Source organism: Schistocerca americana, chromosome 6 (genome assembly GCF_021461395.2).
Source record: "Schistocerca americana isolate TAMUIC-IGC-003095 chromosome 6, iqSchAmer2.1, whole genome shotgun sequence".
Taxonomy (NCBI): domain Eukaryota; kingdom Metazoa; phylum Arthropoda; class Insecta; order Orthoptera; family Acrididae; genus Schistocerca; species Schistocerca americana.
The window spans coordinates 290,765,822-290,784,378 of record NC_060124.1 but is presented as its reverse complement, the minus strand read 5'-3'; the positions used below and the strand labels follow the sequence as shown (position 1 = coordinate 290,784,378).

At 42.0% G+C, this 18,557-nt stretch overlaps 1 protein-coding gene across 2 annotated transcripts in view; it reads right to left on the bottom strand.

Moving 5' to 3' along the window:
- LOC124619438 (integrator complex subunit 8) overlaps positions 1–18,557 on the bottom strand; it is a 153,194-nt gene that overhangs the window by 40,129 nt on the left and 94,508 nt on the right. For both annotated transcript variants that reach the window (XM_047145823.1, XM_047145824.1), the window contains exons 12-14: positions 15,103–15,354; positions 13,451–13,703; positions 12,496–12,614 (exon numbers count right to left, since the gene is read on the bottom strand). In XM_047145823.1, coding sequence (XP_047001779.1) covers positions 12,496–12,614; positions 13,451–13,703; positions 15,103–15,354 — 624 coding nt within the window. The remainder of the gene's footprint in view (positions 1–12,495; positions 12,615–13,450; positions 13,704–15,102; positions 15,355–18,557) is intronic.

Here is an 18,557-nt window from a genome sequence, read left to right as displayed (position 1 = left end):
CAGCATAACAAATGCAGCATAAAAATAGTTCACAGGCAAGTGGCCTTAGCAGTTACACTACCAATATGGCCAAATTCAATTGCCTCTGCGCTTTTCACTATCTTCCCCCTCCCCCCGCTAAAACATGGGCATACTCTATGCAACTAATTTAAGATGAGAACATAATAAACAGAAACTCTTAATCTGCAGCACCTTTCTCCACTATATGAAGGCTGCTAACGCTATCAAATATGGGTACATTGTTGATATAATTACACAATCCTCCCATGTTAGTAGTGCCACAAAATGAGTGAACAAAATTAAAACTCTGTTGCTAATTATTAACATCAATAGACATTAAACCTACATACATCCTGCTGGACATGCAAAGTCATCTAAAAGTGTTTTAATATTAAGTAAGCTTATGATCGGAATACGGCATAATTTTTCAATCTGACATGCGTTCACGCAAAATTTTGGAAGAGAGACTGGGTTTGAGCAGAGCCGTACCAAGGCGGTCCTGTGCTCTTAGCGGAACTGTGTCAACACACTCCCCCCCACCCTGAAAAAAGTAGTAATTTATGAGGTAGAACTGATCAAAAGTAAACATTATAGAAGAATATTACTTAAATGAGCTATACAGATGGAAAACATGGCACACAACAAACTAAATGAATCACTGTATGAAATAAATTACAAATTTTATAAGCTTCCTAAAAAAGATTGAAAGTAAAATAAAATAAAAACTATGCCTTATTTCTTATGCCACTACTATATACTGTGCATCGGTTTTAATATGATGTATAATAAAGAAAAGATATTATTTTCTCTTCATAAATGAAAACATTCCTCTCATTCATCCTCAAAGGTTCTGTGGCATCACACAAAATCACACTTTCTGTCATAATCCATGCGCTCTTGGCGATATCCAATGTGTGAGATCAATGATGTGACACACTGTTCCGCAGACTTAATTGGAAATGCTCCTGCTGTATGTAGATTAATGGTGTACTGAACCACACTATCCAATCAGATTAAATAAGGGATGCCAGCCTCCTTTTGAACTGTGAGGCATGGTAAACTTCTCACAACTCCAAAATCAAAACTTAAAAAACCTTATTGCTACCTAGCTATTTTCAGATAAGATTCCAAGTGCCGACCACTGAGCTGTAAAAGTTCGCCGCTAACAGTTCAATAACTCACCGTCAGCTGCCTATTAGCAATTGCCATTCATAATCTGTCAACAATCAAACAGGAACAGAGTTCAATATCAACATGGGAAAGATCACTAACAAACCTCAGTCACAGATTTGCAATGGTACAAATGAATGTTATTAGTATTGAATACCCCAAACCCAGTCTGTCACTTTTTATGTAACTACTACTTCCAGCTAGCTCAAATTTCTAGCTTCCCCACAGCTTTTATCTTACCACACAATGTCACACATACTACTCCTCACAACTCACGAAAAACAACTGGAAAATGCTTCAGCAGAAACTGCTGCCTGCACACAAGAACACACTATGGGTATTCTCAGTCTTCCATACTGCACTCAGTGCCCATGTTGACCACGATGGATCACGAAACCCCGAGTTCCGAAGTACAAACTCCACCCCAGAGGGCACACGTCCTCTCCAACTATCACGGGCTGCTAATCAACTGCTCCAATTCCATGAGCACCTCTGTGCATCATGAAACCATTTAAATTATAGGCCTTTCAGCCAATGTAAAAACCAGAGCAAAACGTAGACCCTGTCACTGGCCATTCACCTTTTCCTGCTTACAGCCCTTCTCTTAGGTGCTGCCCCTGGCACAACATTAATATCCCTTTCTGAAAGTGTAACCACGTTGAAATTTTTAACTATGCATGCTATGCAGGCTCCAGCCACCACCATTTAGTAGCATCAGAAAACCTCAGCCCATCATCTTTGGCCAAACAAAAACCCTCTTTCCCCTATGCGTGGAAAGTGACCAAGGCGGATACTAACTGAAATGGGGCTAACACATGTGGGTAGTTAGGAGATGATATGTTACAAAGTTATTAATACTGCATAAATTATTAAACGGAAATAAAAAAAGGGGCTGTGGTTAAGTATCGGTAACACATTCTTTCCCAAGAAGTTCTTTTATTACAATTTTACATTCCATTCCCTTGCTCATGAGATCACAGAAGTCAGCTGTGTCATATTCTACCAACAAGACAGCTGGATTTGATAGTCTGCTCCATCTATATTCGACATTTAGTAGTTTATTATTTGTTGGTGCATAAGTTTGTACCGTTTTTGTTTTGCATGTTGATACGCTGGTTGCTATGGGTTTATTTATCAACTGTCAATTTTTATGTGTTGTTCACTGTTGCTATCAGAGATTACATATTGTCATTTTCATATTGTGAGTGGAGCTGAGGACACAAGAAAATGGAGTAACAAGTGAAGAAAGCTGAACATTTCTGTCATATTCTTCCATCTGAGTTCAATAGAAAGGCGACAACAGCAGAAGCAGTCAAAAACATTTGCGCCATTTATGGGGTAATGCCATTGGACAGAGCACAGCCAGAAAATTGCTTCCTCATTTTAAGGAGGATTTTTTGACATTATTGATGCTCTACGTTCAGCAAGACCTTCAGGATTTGGTGAAGATAATTTTTAATGCATTAATTGACAATGTCCCACATCAGTGTACTAGAGAACTGGCAACTGTGATGAACTGTTGATCATTCCAACATTGTGCAACATTTTAACGCAATGGGGAAGGTTCAAGAATCAGGTGTATTGTACAGCATGCTCTGACCCAAAATCACAAAAATCAGCAGAGGGCCATATGTGCATCTCTGCTTACTCATCATCAACTGGCTTGTGAACAACACTGACCATTCCTGTCCTGTATCATTACTGCTGATGAGAAATTGTGTCTTCTGGATAAAGTAAAGAAAAGAAAGGACTGGTTGAGCCGAAACAAAGCAGCAACTCCTTGAACAAAGACCTGCTCACATCCACAAAAGTTAATGTTGCTTCTTCGATGTGTAACCATCACTTCTGACATTTACTGTCAACAACTAAGACATCTTGCAAATGCAATCCAAGAACACAACAAGGAAGACTGTGTAAGTGACGCTACCCTGCAGTAATGTCTGCTTGCATTCCGCTAGACTGACAAAAAATACTATCCTGGAGTTGAGTTGGGAAATCATTCTGCACCCACCTTGTTCATTTGATCTTGCACCCTCAGATTTTCACCTCTTCTACTCTATATCAAACAATCTTCAAGGAACTTCCTTTACAGATGAAAATGTGCTCTGAACATGGCTAGGTGAGTTCTTCACTTCAAAACCATATGATTTCTACAGTCACAGAATTGAAAATTTACACCAGTTTTGGCAGCCTGTTGTAAATAGTGAAGGAGAATATATTATCAATGACTTAAAGTCTCTGTTACATACATCTGTTGAGTTTATTAAACTTATGGAAAAATGCTATGAATTTATGCATAACCCAGTATCATCTTTAATCTGCTGAAACTGCATTGACAAGATGCTGTAGTCATTGGAATTGTCAAGTTATCCTCAGAGTTATTTTGATGTTTCAGTATGCACCTCATAACACATAACTCCACCCGAACAGGCCATGAAGGCCCCGACGGTACCAAGCAGCCACCGTGTCATCCTCAGCCCACAGGCGTCACTGGATGCGGATATGGAGCACACCGCTCTCCCAGTTTCCAAGACCAGAGCCGCTACTTCTCAATCAAGTAGCTCCTCAGTTTTGCCTCCCCATGGCTGAGTGCACCCCGCTTGCCAACAGCGCTCGGCACACTGGATGGTCACCCACCCAAATGCTAGTCCCACGCGACAGTCCTTAATTTCGGTGATCTGACGGAACCCGTACTATGAGAGAAAAAGGTCTAAATATCCAAAAGGGAAACTCTGTCACTGCCCTTCATCAGCTCTTTCTAATGGAATTTCAGAGCTGCTACTTTGCTAATTAGTTCAGCCATATCGATATTTCTGCTATATTTCACACCATAATCTGCTACATATTTCTGAAAATAAGATATAGATCTCTCATTTATGGTGTTCCCGACACAATAATAAAGTGAGATGAAATTGTGTGTTATCTGTAAGATCTGTTTTCCATTTCACTTGTAATTCTATCAGTTTCATTCACTCTAGCCAGTGCCAGTTACAGGCACAAGCATGCGTTTGGGTCACCAATCTGTGAGGGGCACCATAGTGCAAAATATGAATACTGCCTGTATCATAATTAGTAGCAGAAACTGACAGATCTGAAAGTCTTTGATAACAAAAGCAAGTAACTTCCAGTAAGCATGGTTCCACATCAAGTTGTTTGTGAAGTAATTGCGAATGTGTGGTAACGAAGCATCAGTGACATCAGAAAGAAGTATTTTTCTGTTTAGTACAAACATACCCCAGTTGTAAATTTTTTGATCAAGTCCCCATTTAATTGGGTCAAATTTCACATGAGGTCTACCTTAACAAGAAATACAATAGTGCTTCAGCATGATACATGTTACAGTTTACTGTAAATTTGTACCTGTTCTTTAGGTTTTCCATGCACCATCCTACGTTTGGATGCTAAATGGCACCACTTTCTGCAGTGAGTTACATATTCTTTCATCTACCCCCCGCCCCCATAATCTAGTAAATCATGAGATGACTGTTCAATTCATGCTCCAGTTCTTCAAATGTGCCACCTGCTTTACTTTTGAAATGACCTCAAACATATAAGGATCAAGGGATTTGGAATTCAAGATACAGGCTCCGCTCGACTCATTCCTCTTGCACTACACTGTAGCATTAAATATCATCTTATATTAGCAGCAAAATGTGATGGCACCCCATATTGTTTGTGCCACATTCCCCAATGTAGTGAAAGGTGCAGTAACCTGTGGGTGAAATTTAAGCCCAATTAGACAGGGACTTCATAGCAAAGTTTACATTTCAAATGCATTTGTACTAACCAGAACAATAATTCACACTAGTGTTTGTGGCATCTCATAACCACAGATTATTACTGTATTCTTTCACTTGTGTTATCCTCCTGTGTAATAGTACATTTTGTGTCACCCATAGATTTATGCTGATTTTTTCATGTGATACCATTTCACTTATGGGCATGTCAGTCTAAACAGTTGCATCCACCAGTAACAGAAACCAGATTGGCTGTGTGAACACTATCTCTCAGGAATGGAAGATATAATTATTATTAAAAGTAGTGAACCAGGATATGCTTCACACTTTTTAAATATGCATGGGAATTGGGTATACCTCCTAATCTCCTTCTGCTTCCCTTTCTCTACCCCTCTCCCTCTGCCCGTCCCTTTGTTTTCCCCCTCCCACACACATATCTGCCCGTTACCTTTCCCCTCCACACTGTACACCTCCTATCCCACACTCACTCTATCCGTCTCCTCCTCCCGGAAATAGAAGTCAAAATGAATGTGTGTATCGCTTGGAATCAATAGTACCCTGGTGTATGAGAGATACCTTTCCAGCTGCTGTATCTGTGAGGATAGTAGCTTTATTGACAGTACCTTGCATGTTTTAATCTACAAACAGCCATAAACATAACTTTCCTGTTTGCCACAAACTGAAATCAATTGAATATCTGCAACACACAAAATTGCCATGAACTGATACCAATTCAATCTTTGCAACATACCAAAGATAGGATCAACACTGACAACACACTACAATATCAGTTGTACTGCATTCTTTTCCGCAAAATATCAATATAAAATGCAGAATTTGTTATTGTTATGAAAACATGTGACAGCGGACCTGTCAAACTAAACATCACCTTTCTTTCATTGCAATTTTCATACAAATATGTCATCCAAATTTCTGACACACACACACACACACACACACACACACACACACATTCACATTCTCTCTCTCTCTCTTTTCTTTTCTTCTTCTTCTTTTTTTTTTTGGGGGGGGGGGGGGTGATTTTTTGCACGTCCTCTGTGCCCACGCCCCTGGTGGAGGCCAATCTTGCCATGGTCTCAGTACAGCCCTGGGTTTGAGTTCATAATATTGCAGCACAATGGCAACTTTTGTATCAAGAAAGTGTCAAGGGATGGTAGGAAGAACATTGGATTTCAAATTTATTCATTGTTTGTAACATTTTTTATTCACAGATCATGAATGAGCAATTTTATTTGTGGAAGTGAATAATACTCCAAACAACATTTGTTATTCATGAATAATAAATAATAATTTTTATCAGTACCCATTATTGACTGTTCACATAAATTTCACCCATCTCTGGTGTTAAGAGAAGTGCACTGAGCATTCACACACTGCATATTCGCAGATTATGTGCACGTGGATGCAGGTCCGTGAGATCTGTGTGGCTGCTTACAAGAGCTACTCATGCAGCTGTCATTAGCATCAGCAATCTTTGGCAACTTCCGGCAATATTTGCGAAGTGTATTCAATCTTCTCTCTCTCTCTCTCTCTCTCTCTCTCTCTCTCTCCCTCTCTCTCTCTCGCATGCGAGACAATATATATTGGACAATATATAAATCATCTATAAAACGAAGAGCCCACTTTATTTTTGAGTGCTCAAATTTATTTTGATTTTTTGTTCAATTTCCTATTGTTATTCTGAAAAGCGTACCTATTCTTCTTAACAAAAAGTTAACATCTAGATAACTGTTTGACAGTAACATGATTATGTTTCATACAAATACAAATACATTACTGTGACAGAACCTGTTTCCATAAGATAACAATGAGATGTGATAAGAGTCATCATCAATCTAATCAAGTACTGGACAAAGCACTTCCTATAAAGATGGTTTGATCTACATATATGTTTCTAAGGTACAGGTTGCTCAAGACCAAGTGATCACAGGACAATTTGCTGAGAAGAACCAGACCATGGAGAGATTTATATAACTGGGTCCACTGTTTAGGGACACACAAATAAAAAAATATCTTGATTGTCTACTGTACGTTTCTATTACTCTCGGCTGTGTATGATCTATGTACTCTTTTCCACAAACCAAAAGATAGTTTCCTGACATTTTTCCAGATAATACATCACAAATTCCACATGCCACATCAAATCTTAGCATTTATGCAATTTTTTATCCACTGACAAAAAGTTCCCGTTTTTCAGTAAATAAAACTAACCAACTTTACAATATTTAAAAAAGGATGGGAGATTCAAACTTAACATCACATCACTAACGAGGTCACTGATGACAGGACAAACCTAGATTGATTTGTGTAGTCTGCAATTTGCTGAACTGGTCACAGGTGAAGGAATTGTAATGCAGAGAAAACTAGAAACCAGTATTCATTCATTTATTAATCCATTTTTATAGTTTTCAGCATTACCCAAAATCAGAAACTTGGTTCAGATAAAGACCACTGGATTAAATAGTTACAAGGTTGATTTGCAATGTAGTACAAGCAGACTGACTCACTGAAATGTGTAAAAAGGATCAATAAATGAAGGAATACTAGTTTCTAGTTTCCTCTGCATCATTACAATTTCTTCATCTGTAACCATCTCAGCAATTGTAGACTATACAAATTTTTCAATCCACACCAGACGGTATGGACGTCGAAGACCCCTAAAGGTCTCTGCACCATCGCACCGTAAGCTGTGGCAGCATGCGCCTCCTGGCTCACGTTTAATGTGAGGACGCCACGGTGGAACACATGGTCCTAGCGGCCAATAGCGGTGTCCCCAATAATGTGTTTAAGCACCTGCCTCTTGCTCAGTCAGTCAATCTAATCTTTGCGCGCGTCTATTGACATCTCGCCTCAGACAGCGTATTTACGTTACTTTGTTCCATGTACGAGTGGACGTGGTTGATTCGTGAGGGTTTTCTTGCAACTCCGTTGTTTCTTGCTTGTTGTGTTTCGTAAGGTCTCGCTCGGTTGTCCTGTGTTGTTTGTGTCCGTCCTCTCCCATTTGTATTGTTCGAGGGCCACTCCGTGGGTCCCGTTGTGCTTTCCTTCACAGCAACCCCGCAACCGTTCCAGTCACGGCCTTGCAGGGTCTCAGCCGTCGATATGATTTTGGCAGTGTAAGGCTTTGTATGTGGACTCCCTTATCCGGAATGTGGTGGTTCAGCTGATTCCTGATCCTGAGGTCCGCACTGCAGTGTTGAAACTCGATAACCCCTCCTTGGAAGAGATTCTCTGCATTGCACACTCCTTTGAAATTGATGAGGCAGCTAATTAGCATCTTATGGCGCAGCTGCAAGTGGCGGCGATTGATGTGTCTTGGCGGGTTCCGCCCTCGTGACGTCAACGTGGTCCTGCCGACAGAGGCCAGTGCCATCTTGACTCCTCTTTGTCCAACATCTCTATGGCATTGGCGCCTCCGGTCGTCCCTCGGCGCGGGTCGCACAGCCCACTTCCATCTTGCCCACAGTGCTTTATCGCACATTCTTGAACTGATTGTCCCCACTGCTGGAAAACGTGCACGCTATATAACAAGGAGGGACACATCTGATCAGTTTGTCGTAGTCGTTCGACTCGCTCCAGTCCTGCCCCTCCTGGGCCTCAAGATTCCGTCCATGCTCTGCAATCGGTAGTCCCACAGGATGACCCATCAGCGTGGAAGCTTTTCCTCACACTCCGCCTTTTCATTGAGGATGTCAGTTTTCACTCGGCCACAGTCGCTGATTAATATGGCGACGTATAACCACCTGGGCTCTCCTGAGTTCCCATCTCCCTCTCGGTGTTTGGTCACCTATGGAGACGGTTCCATTCCCCTTTGTGGGCAGTTCGTTATCCAGGTGACGTACAAACGTGTTCCCCGGCTCCTTACCCTATTTGTCGTCGACCATCCGTTGGCTTCGAATATTTTTGGCCTGGATGCGTTTCAACTGTTTGGCTTTCCAATTTCCGATGAAGTTAAGGTCGTTTCCACGGCAGTTTCTTTTCAGGACTTGGACGATCTGTACTCCGCTTTTGCGTTGTTGTTTGCTGCAGATCTCAGCTGTGCTTCCGATTTTCAGGCGCACATCACACTTCAGCTGGGTGCGCAGCCTCGCTTTTTTTGGGCCTATGGCCTTATGGCCTGCAGTCAAGCAGGAACTTGATCGGCTCCAGGCTGCTGGCGTTCTGGAGCCTGTGAGATACAGTGCCTGGGCAACACCATTGGTGGTCATACGGAAACCCAATGGGTCCCTTCAGCTGTGTGGGGACTTTGTCACCACTGCCAATGCTCAGTCCTTCATTGACGCTTACCCCATTCCCTGACAGGAAGACCTTCTCGCTAAGCTTGCCAAGGGCGAGTACTTTTCCAAGATGAACCTGGCTATGGCATACCACCAGTTACCCTTGGGTGACGAGTCCCAGAACATCATGGTTATCAACACGCCTTTCGGGTTATACAAGTACAAGCACCTTCCCTTTGTTGTCTCTTTGGCGCCGGCCATTTTCCAGCGGTTCCTGGAGCAGCTTACACAGCCTATCCCTGCCTGCGTGAATTATCTGGATGACATCTTGGTCACCTGGTGTTCCCGCCAGGAACATTTGCAAAACCTCAAGCACCTTATTTCACGCTCTGTAATCTGCAGGTTTACACTGTCGCCTGGAAAAGTGTTTCTTTCAACTGGAAGTGGAATACTTAGGCCACTGGCTTAGCGAGGATGGCATTCGCCCTTCAGGTCGCAATGTCGCGGCCATTGAGGCCCTTCCTTGTCCCAAGGACTTATCTGAACTCCAGGTGTTTTTGGGCAAGGTTACTTATTACTTAAGGTTCTTGCCCCAGGCTGCCTGTGTTGCTCACCCCTCAATCACTTGGGAAACAAAGCGGTACTTTTGATTGGACTCCTGCCTGTGACCAGGCTTTTCTCCATTTAAAGGTGATGCAGAAGTCCGCCCCTTGCCTTACTCCCTTCTTTCCAGACTGCTCCTTGGTCGTGGTGGCTGATGTGTTGCCATACAGAATTGGTGCCATCCTCGCACATCGGAATGCCGATGGCTCTGAACAGCCCATCGCTTACGCATCTAAGACGTTGACCCCAGCACAACGGAACTAATCCCAGATTGAAAAGGAGGCCCAGGCAATTGTGTTTGCTGTCCAAAAATTTCACACCTATCTCTCTGGGGCAAAGTTCACCCTCCTGATGGGCCTTACACCCTTGGCTACGCTTTTCAGACCCCACTCTCACTTTCCAGTGCAGACGGTTCAACGTTCTCCAGTGCTGGGTGTTATTTTTACGAAATTACACTTACACCATCAGGTATAAGCCCACCACCCACCATGCTAACGTGAACGCTTTGTCACGTCTCCCACTAGGCCCCGATCCTGCCTTTGACCAACAAGGCGTCCTCTGCTTTTACATTGATTCCGCCTGCTGGGATGCGCCGGACGGTCTGCCTCTTATGGCTGCTCACATTGCCATGGCTACCTACCGCGACCCTACCTTGCAGCAGGTTTTCTGCTAAGGGTCCACGGGTGGCCCTCCTATATTACTCATCGGATGCAGTCCGATTTGAGCCCCTGGTGCCACCTGTCCCACAGGCTATCTGTGGTCGATGATGTACTTCTGTTGGCCACGGAGTCGGATGCCCATCGGGTGGTCATCCCTCCCGAATTGCGACTTCGGGTGTTCAGTTTGTTACACTGTGGGTTCTGGGTTTTGCCCCGTATGAAAGTTTCAGCTCGTCGGCATGTGTATTGGCCCAGCGTTGATGGCGATCTTGACCGCCTGGTCCGTGGGGCCCTGTGTGTGCGCGTCACCAGGCAAGCCCCCCTCGGTCATTTGCACCCTGACCTGTGCCTCGCCGGCCCTGGGATCACATCCATATCAATTTTTCAGGCCCGTTTTTGGGGTCTATGTGGTTACTTATCGTTGACACCTACTCCAAATACCCATATGTCATCCGCATGGAGTCCACCACCACGGAGGATACACTCACGGCCCTGGACCAGGTTCTCACCATTGAGAGCCTGCCACACACATTGGTCTCCGACAATGGCCACCACTTCATGACGTCCTCCTTCCACAATTTCTGTCAGGCCAATGGTATCAAACATATCCGTAGCCCACCTTTCCACCCTTCATCCAATGGTGCAGCGGAGAGGCTTGTCTGCACATTTAAACAACAGTTGACGAAGGCGGTCAACACATCTCCCACCACATCGGCCCTCACACTGTTTTTGAGCACCTATTGCACTACGCCAATTGACGGATGTAGTCTAGAGGAGCTCCTTCATGGGCGACAGATGCGGACCCTGCTCCATTTGCTGATGCCATACCCCTTCCCGCCCCCACTCCTGGCCCTCTCAGCGATACACCCCTGCTGCGGCCATGTGGGCCCGCGAGAACAGGCACAAGGCAGGTTGGATGCCCGCCACAGTCGTCGCAGCCCATGGGCGGTGGGTGATGTCGGTGCAGACGTTGAAGGAGTTGGAGCGCTGCCATCATAACCAGCTCCGCCTGCGTGCCCCCGCAGAATTCGCGCTGCCACCTCCTCCTCTTCTACCTCCTTCGGGTACGGGCGTGGTCCTCGAGTCGCTGCCGCTGCCCCCGGTTTCCGTCTCCCCGTGGCCCTGCAACTGGCCCTCCCTGTCCCCATCCCCGATTGGATCAGCAGCTCCATCCCTCGCCCTGGACTCTAGGTCGGCCGTCATGGATACCTTGGGCGTCCCTTCCTCCCCGGCAATAGCGATTGATGAGCCCGGCTCTTCTTCCCACTGCTGCCCACATTGGCACCATCCGGGGCATTTCCACCCCTACACACAAGTTTCAGGGGGGATTTTGGATCCTCACCAGACGGCATGGATGTTGAAGACCCCTAGAGATCTCGGCACCACCGTACCATAAGCCGTGGTGGCGCGCACTTCCTGGCCCATGTTTGATGTGAGGGCGCCAAGGTGGAACATGTGGTCCCAGTGTGCAATAGCAGCATCCTCGATAACGTACTTAAGCACCTGCCTCTCGCGCAGTCAATCACTCTAATCTTTGCGTGCGTCTATTAACATCTCGCCTCAGACAGTGTATTTACGTTACTTTCTTCCGTGTATGAGTGGACGTGTTTGATTCGTGAGGTTTTCTTGTGGCTCCATGGTTTCTTGCTTGTTGAGGTACGTAAGGTCTTGCTCAGTTGTCCTTCCTTGTTTGTGTCCGTCCTCTCCCGTTTGTGTTGTTCGTGGGCCATGCTGTGCTTTCCTTCGCATTAATTATAAGTGACTTATAAAAATCTAAATCTGAAAGACTGAACAGCAATTTGAAACCACTCTGCCCAAATTCAAGTTGCGGGCTTAACAGCTCTGCCATCAAATTTAATACCATTCAGCAAAATAGCCATACTTAATTTTGCCATGTTAAATACAATGAAGAGCACAGAACAAACTTCAAGCTGACTTTTGTGGTTTAAAATTTCAAATGAAACAAAAAAACAGAAACAGAAATGTGTAAGTACTAAGTAACCATATCCAGAAATCCAATGTGAACTAAATAGATCTTTATCCAAATGTTTCATAACATGCAAATAATAATAAAAGTAGACTACTAACCAAAACAGAGATCAGCAATTAACTTGAGCCAAGACACATTGTTAGGGTGATATTTAAGTCCCTGTAGCAGCAGCTGAGAAAGCATTTCTGCAACCCCTTTGGAGTGGTATGAATTTGAACTGAAACATAACATACAATGGCATTAACATTTGTACTTGTACTGAACTCATGAGAAGTAATCTGTTCCAGATGCTGAAGAATTGTTACACTTTTACCGACTTATAAAACACAGAGGGGAATAAAAATTAGCTAAATATCTTTCTTTCATTTGCATGGCCCATCCTTTACTCTGCACATTTTCCCTTCATAATCAATTTATTCAAACAGAGATTTAATTATTCAATCATTTGACTTTATTAGATATGCTACAGTGAAAGAGAGACTGTAGAAACTAGAAATGTCTTTCAGACTCCTAAATATAAAAGCTAAATCCTGGTAATACACGCATTACTTGCATGCTTGTTACCATATTATAAAGTAATACTGCACTGCATTGTTCTGGAATTATGTAGAAGATGTAATACACTATGAAGATAACACTTTTCATTAAAATTATCACTTATATTATTTCACATAAAGTTCATGTATACCATGAACTTTTAATGTATAGTGGAATGAGAACCTCTGCTAATGCCCACCTATAGTTCGAAACAAAACATGAAACCTGCAAGCAAACACTATTACTGCTGCAGCACTGAAGATGGTTTCGCTGAAGTTCACAATCTGAAAAATGTATTATGAGAACATCCAGTTACATACAACAAACACACATACACACACACACACACACACACACACACACACACACACACACACACACACATTCTGGAAACAAAAGTCAGAAACCAAACACATACATTTATATGATGACTGCTAAGCAAAGTATGACTGAACAAGTGACACAGCCCTACATTAAAGTGCAAAGGCAACAAACTCTAATTCATTACGTACTTACTTGCTTACAACAGCAGGCCAGAGACCGACATGCTCACATGACAGTTCTTGGTGATTGTCGTCTTTGAGCACATTATGGAGCCGTGCCAACAAAGATAATGCCACTGAAAGGACAGTAGGTTCACGCAGACGCATGAGCAGTTGATGCAAACTTGCACGTGTGTATCCACTACCCATTGTTGGCGAATCACGGTGGACAGATGCACCCGAACTAGATCGCTTTTGCTGAGTACTTGGCCCAAACACAGGAAGAACTGATTAAAGAAACAGAGTATTTTTCTAAAGTGAATAACCAGTCATTTAATAAATCATTGGGTAACTAATTCTATTGGATACCAGAGGACTTGTTCCATGGATTCACAACTTTCTCTTTCTTTATCTGCACTATTAGGTACACTGTAATTATTAAAATAACACAACCTGCATAGAATATAAGGCGTGACTGGAAGACTACCACTCACCTCTGTGAGGAAGTGCTGTGTTGTTAGCAGGCACTTAAAGAATAATGATGACTTTTTGGGGTTTCCTTTATTCGTTCTTCACAGCAGGAAATTAACACATAAATGTAGATACATTTATGATTTTATTTTGAGTGAAAAGAGTTACAGTCAACATATAATCAATCTGATGAATCATTCCCACCCGCAGCATTGTGAGTTCGATATGTGAACAATAAATGTGAGGGGGTGTCACATTCTGACAGTACGTGATCCCAGTATGGCACCAAAAATCACTAGTAACTATAGAACATTATTTATTGAGCAAATTTTGACTATGTATCATTTCAGCTATAAATACTATTGGTAAGTAATATGCTAGTGCTGGCAATACACAAGAATGTAAAGCAGGCTATTCCAAAGCTGCCCCATCACCTGAGGGTGTCTGCGAGTGCTCTTCAGCTCGCCTGTAGGCAGATGCTGGTGGTGTAGGCATCCCACCAGAAGACACGACTGCACGCCTTCTGCACATATGCGACCTGCTCGGCCACCCCTGGCCGCCTGAGCTCGACCAGAGGACTATGATCATGTACGCTACGGCTCAGCTGCAAGAGTACTCATGTATCAGCCACTTGGTCGTGCCTGCCTGCACTGTGCCTGTGGCCACCTGGATGCTCTCTGGCAGGTGCACCAGCTAAACTGGCTCACATAAAGTGTACAGTGGTTCTTTAACCAGTGTCAACGGTGTTCTGAGATGCATAATATCAGCAGTCACACCAATAGTGTGATTTCTACATCACGAAACACCACCATCTCACTCATTAGCTAACAGAGTTAGTTACACAAGGCTATGAATGAGTACTGCATGCAGTAAAGGCAAAAAGTCCTGGTGCATACTTGGTGGGTCTGTTGTTCTAAATGACACCATCCAATGGCACATTTAGGAAAGGATGATGGATACAATTCACATGACTGGCTGGCAAAAAACTTCAATACCAACTGTACAGGCAATATTTACCACATTCTGATATCCACATTCTTATTGCCAAAAGAAACATTAGAGAATATAATTCTACAATGAATGTATGTATGAGTCAGTATAAAAATTTGCAATTAATAAGTTGACATTTAAAGAAAACATATCAGCAGTTTTTCAATAACATTTTTCTGTAAAGCAGATGGTTAGCAGATTGAAGTTGGAATAAAAATATCTTACCTATGTCCCAAGCATCCTTGCACACTTTCTTTGTGCCCTTGTACTTAATGACATCTTGGCATGCAGCAGCAAGTGCCTGAGGAAGTTCAAAATGTGTCCACCTTTTATCTGAAGCCACAAGGTAGTCCCACTGTCCCAGATTCAAGAGACAGAGCATACATTGTTCCTGGACCTCAACACGCGGTACCACAGATTCTCCAGACTGTATTGCAGCCAAACACTGTTTACATCCTGCTATCAATTGTTCTGTTCCTGTAACAAAAATAATGATACATTATGACACAGTTTAGGGATCATGTAACATATATGACACGATAATTTTAAGTGTGCAATGGTATTCCAGACACGTCACTCAATTGATAGATGAAATAACAACAAAACAGATAACAGTACTTTAAAGTAATTACATGCATGATTTGTGAGTTGGAAATCAGATGTCCTTTATCAAAACAAGAATACAACATTGAAAGGCAGACACAATGTAAAATTTGGCATTGTGCTCAGAAGTGAGTTTCATCTCCGTTATCAATGTATAATTTTAATATCTCAAAATAGGAGTTAAAATTTGGTAATGGTTTCCCCTTCAAAGTAAAAAGCCATTTATCAGAGGGCTGAGCCACTTCACATTGCCCAAGAGGCAACATGGAGAAACAACCCAATTGAATGATTGGTTTCATTGGCTGCTGCTTTTGGTACCTGTAATGGATCTGGGAGATCTGTTATTTTCTACCGGATTTGTCGATACCAAATTGTAAATGTTTTCTTATATTTTTTGTCAGAATTTATTAATTATAATTTGCCTTATTATATGTGAAAGCATATTGAGTACTATTAGTAAATGTGTCGAAGAATAGCAAAGAGACTGATTACAAGTGGAAGCTTGTGTGTTGTGTAAAATGTCTTTGACGCTGGAGTCGTCTTTGACTATAGTCAGTCGGCAGTTAACTCTTGGTGTGTGTTAACGGTAGAAGAATGTGCAGGTCGCCGTCATAAATAATTTTGAATTATGTTACTATTTTTTTATACAAACTATAAGAGGAAACTACATTCGAAGAAATGGTATTTGAAGCACCAAAAATGAGGCAAACACATTGAACCAGGTCATTTCTGCAGCCGACAAAGGTGCATTGTGGAATCATACTTCCATTAGACAACTGAAGCCAAGACCAATACCGCCTTGTAAACATTTAACGGAAAAGGTACTGTCACGAAATATGCCAAATTTAAGTAAATAAAAAGTAGTGACCATATTTCAACTTGTGTTTTACCCGGGATAGCATATTTCATACCGCACTTCCAGTAACTGTCTCCACTGAGATATGCCTCTCAGAAACAACTGTCTGCAGGGTGATGCTACCTCTAGTAACTCTTTGGGTTCTGCAGTCATGCCTCAAACAACTATTTCAACAACCACAAGTGAAAAAAACATTTTAGACGCCCTGCTTACACACAGTTTCAATATTTTTAAAAAGCTCACTGATTAGAGACAGATTAGCAACAATGGTGCTGTTACAGAAATGTTGGTCACTAAAGGCAAAAAGATCTTCAAGAAAGCAGGTAAACTGGTAGAAAAAACCAAATAGCAACTCGAGCATCAAGAAGACAGGCAAACGTAAAGCCTACTGTACATCAATTGCCATGGTAATTCTATGATGTTCAGGTCATGCATAAAGTCAGTGAAGGGGTTGAAACGTCCTATTCAACTTCTCATGCATCTTTATGGTGTAGAAACTGAAGGTAGCAAACAGAAAATAGAAACTTTAAATTTCATATTTGAAATTGTATTTATGTATGAGAATGTTACAAACCAATGTTTGAGTACTACCAGTACTGAAAAACAGTTAACACTATTTAAAGTGAAAGAGGCACCTAACCCTGACAAAATTCCAGTTAGATTACACATAGAAATTGCTGAGGAATTAGCTCGTTTCCTAACTCATATTTATAGGGAATGTCTCATGTAGCAAATAGTCCTGATTGACTGGAAAAAGAGTGCAGGTCACTCTAGTTTACAAAAAAATGTAAAAGATTGAGTATACAGAATTGTGTACCAATATCATCAACCTCTTGTCAGTAGCAGGATTCTAGATCGTATTCCAAGCTCTAACAATTATGATGTTTAAACTTCCTCGCAGATTAAACCGGGTGCCAGATCGCCACTAGAACTTAAGACATCACTTGCAAAGAGCACAGATCCCACATCTGTGTCTTATATGGCACACAGTTTTAATTGCCAGGTTTCATATCCGTACACACTTCACCGCAGAGTGAAATTTTCATTCTGCAATTATGATTTTGTCTTCAATGAATCAGCATGGATTCAGGAAAAAATCACAAGTGTAAAACAGAGTTTGTTCTACACATAGACAGAATCTTGCAAACAATAAATGGTGGTGAACCGGTAGGTTCTGTCTTACCATATTTCCATAAGGTATTAGACACTGTACCACATTATCAATCCTATGGAATATCTTCTTTGGAAACATGTGACTGGCTTGATGAATCTTTTGACCATTAGAATCCAATACATTATACAGGATTGCGAATGTTCTACAGAAATGAAAAACCTCAACATGTATACATTATTTATCAGATGGGATCATTAATACCATAAATTTGTTTGCTGATAATGCGGTTGTCTACAGGAAGGTTTCATAATTGGATAATCATATGAAAATGCAGAAAGACTTAAGACACATGAGGAGATATACAAGACAATGCCCATAGCAAGTAGAAAGAACATAACACTATCCAATTATAAGACTAGCGTGAACATCTTGAGCACGTGTTATCATGTAAGTATTTGGGGGTAATACTAAGAAGCAGCATGAAATGGGATGAGCAAACAAAATCAGTGTTGGGAAGCTGAATGGGACAATTACATTTATTGGGAGGATTCTGGGAAAGTGCAATGCACCGGACAGCTGCATAAAAAATGCTAGTGTGGCCAATTGTTGAGCGTAGCTCCAGTACTTGTAGCGTGTGCTTATCAAGTAAGCATGACAACGGGCAACAAACTAATTCAGAGTATTAGGAGCATTACAGGTAACTGTAGCCCATAAAAATGTGTATCATAATTCTGTGCAACTTTTTCATTTTTTGTTTTAAAACATCTATAGCCAATGCACTAATGCACACTTGTGATAAACTTGTGGGTAGATGGTTCAAATAATGGTGGTGTAACAAACTATCACAACCGTTGTTTGGCTGGTAAGGGAAGGAAAAGTGGTAGTGTAAAATTTCCAATTGCCAGACTTGAGCCTCAATGCCTACATTAAGTTCCAAATCTATTTGTATTGTCTTACTAATGGCAAATGACATTGATGATGATGGTCCATGTGAGGGGGACTGTTGTCCCACATGATGAAAGCCCCCAGTTATTTTGGCTTATTGTATATGACTGTTGATATATAATGGTCCAGTAAGTATAGTTTTTTTGTGATCATCATCATCAT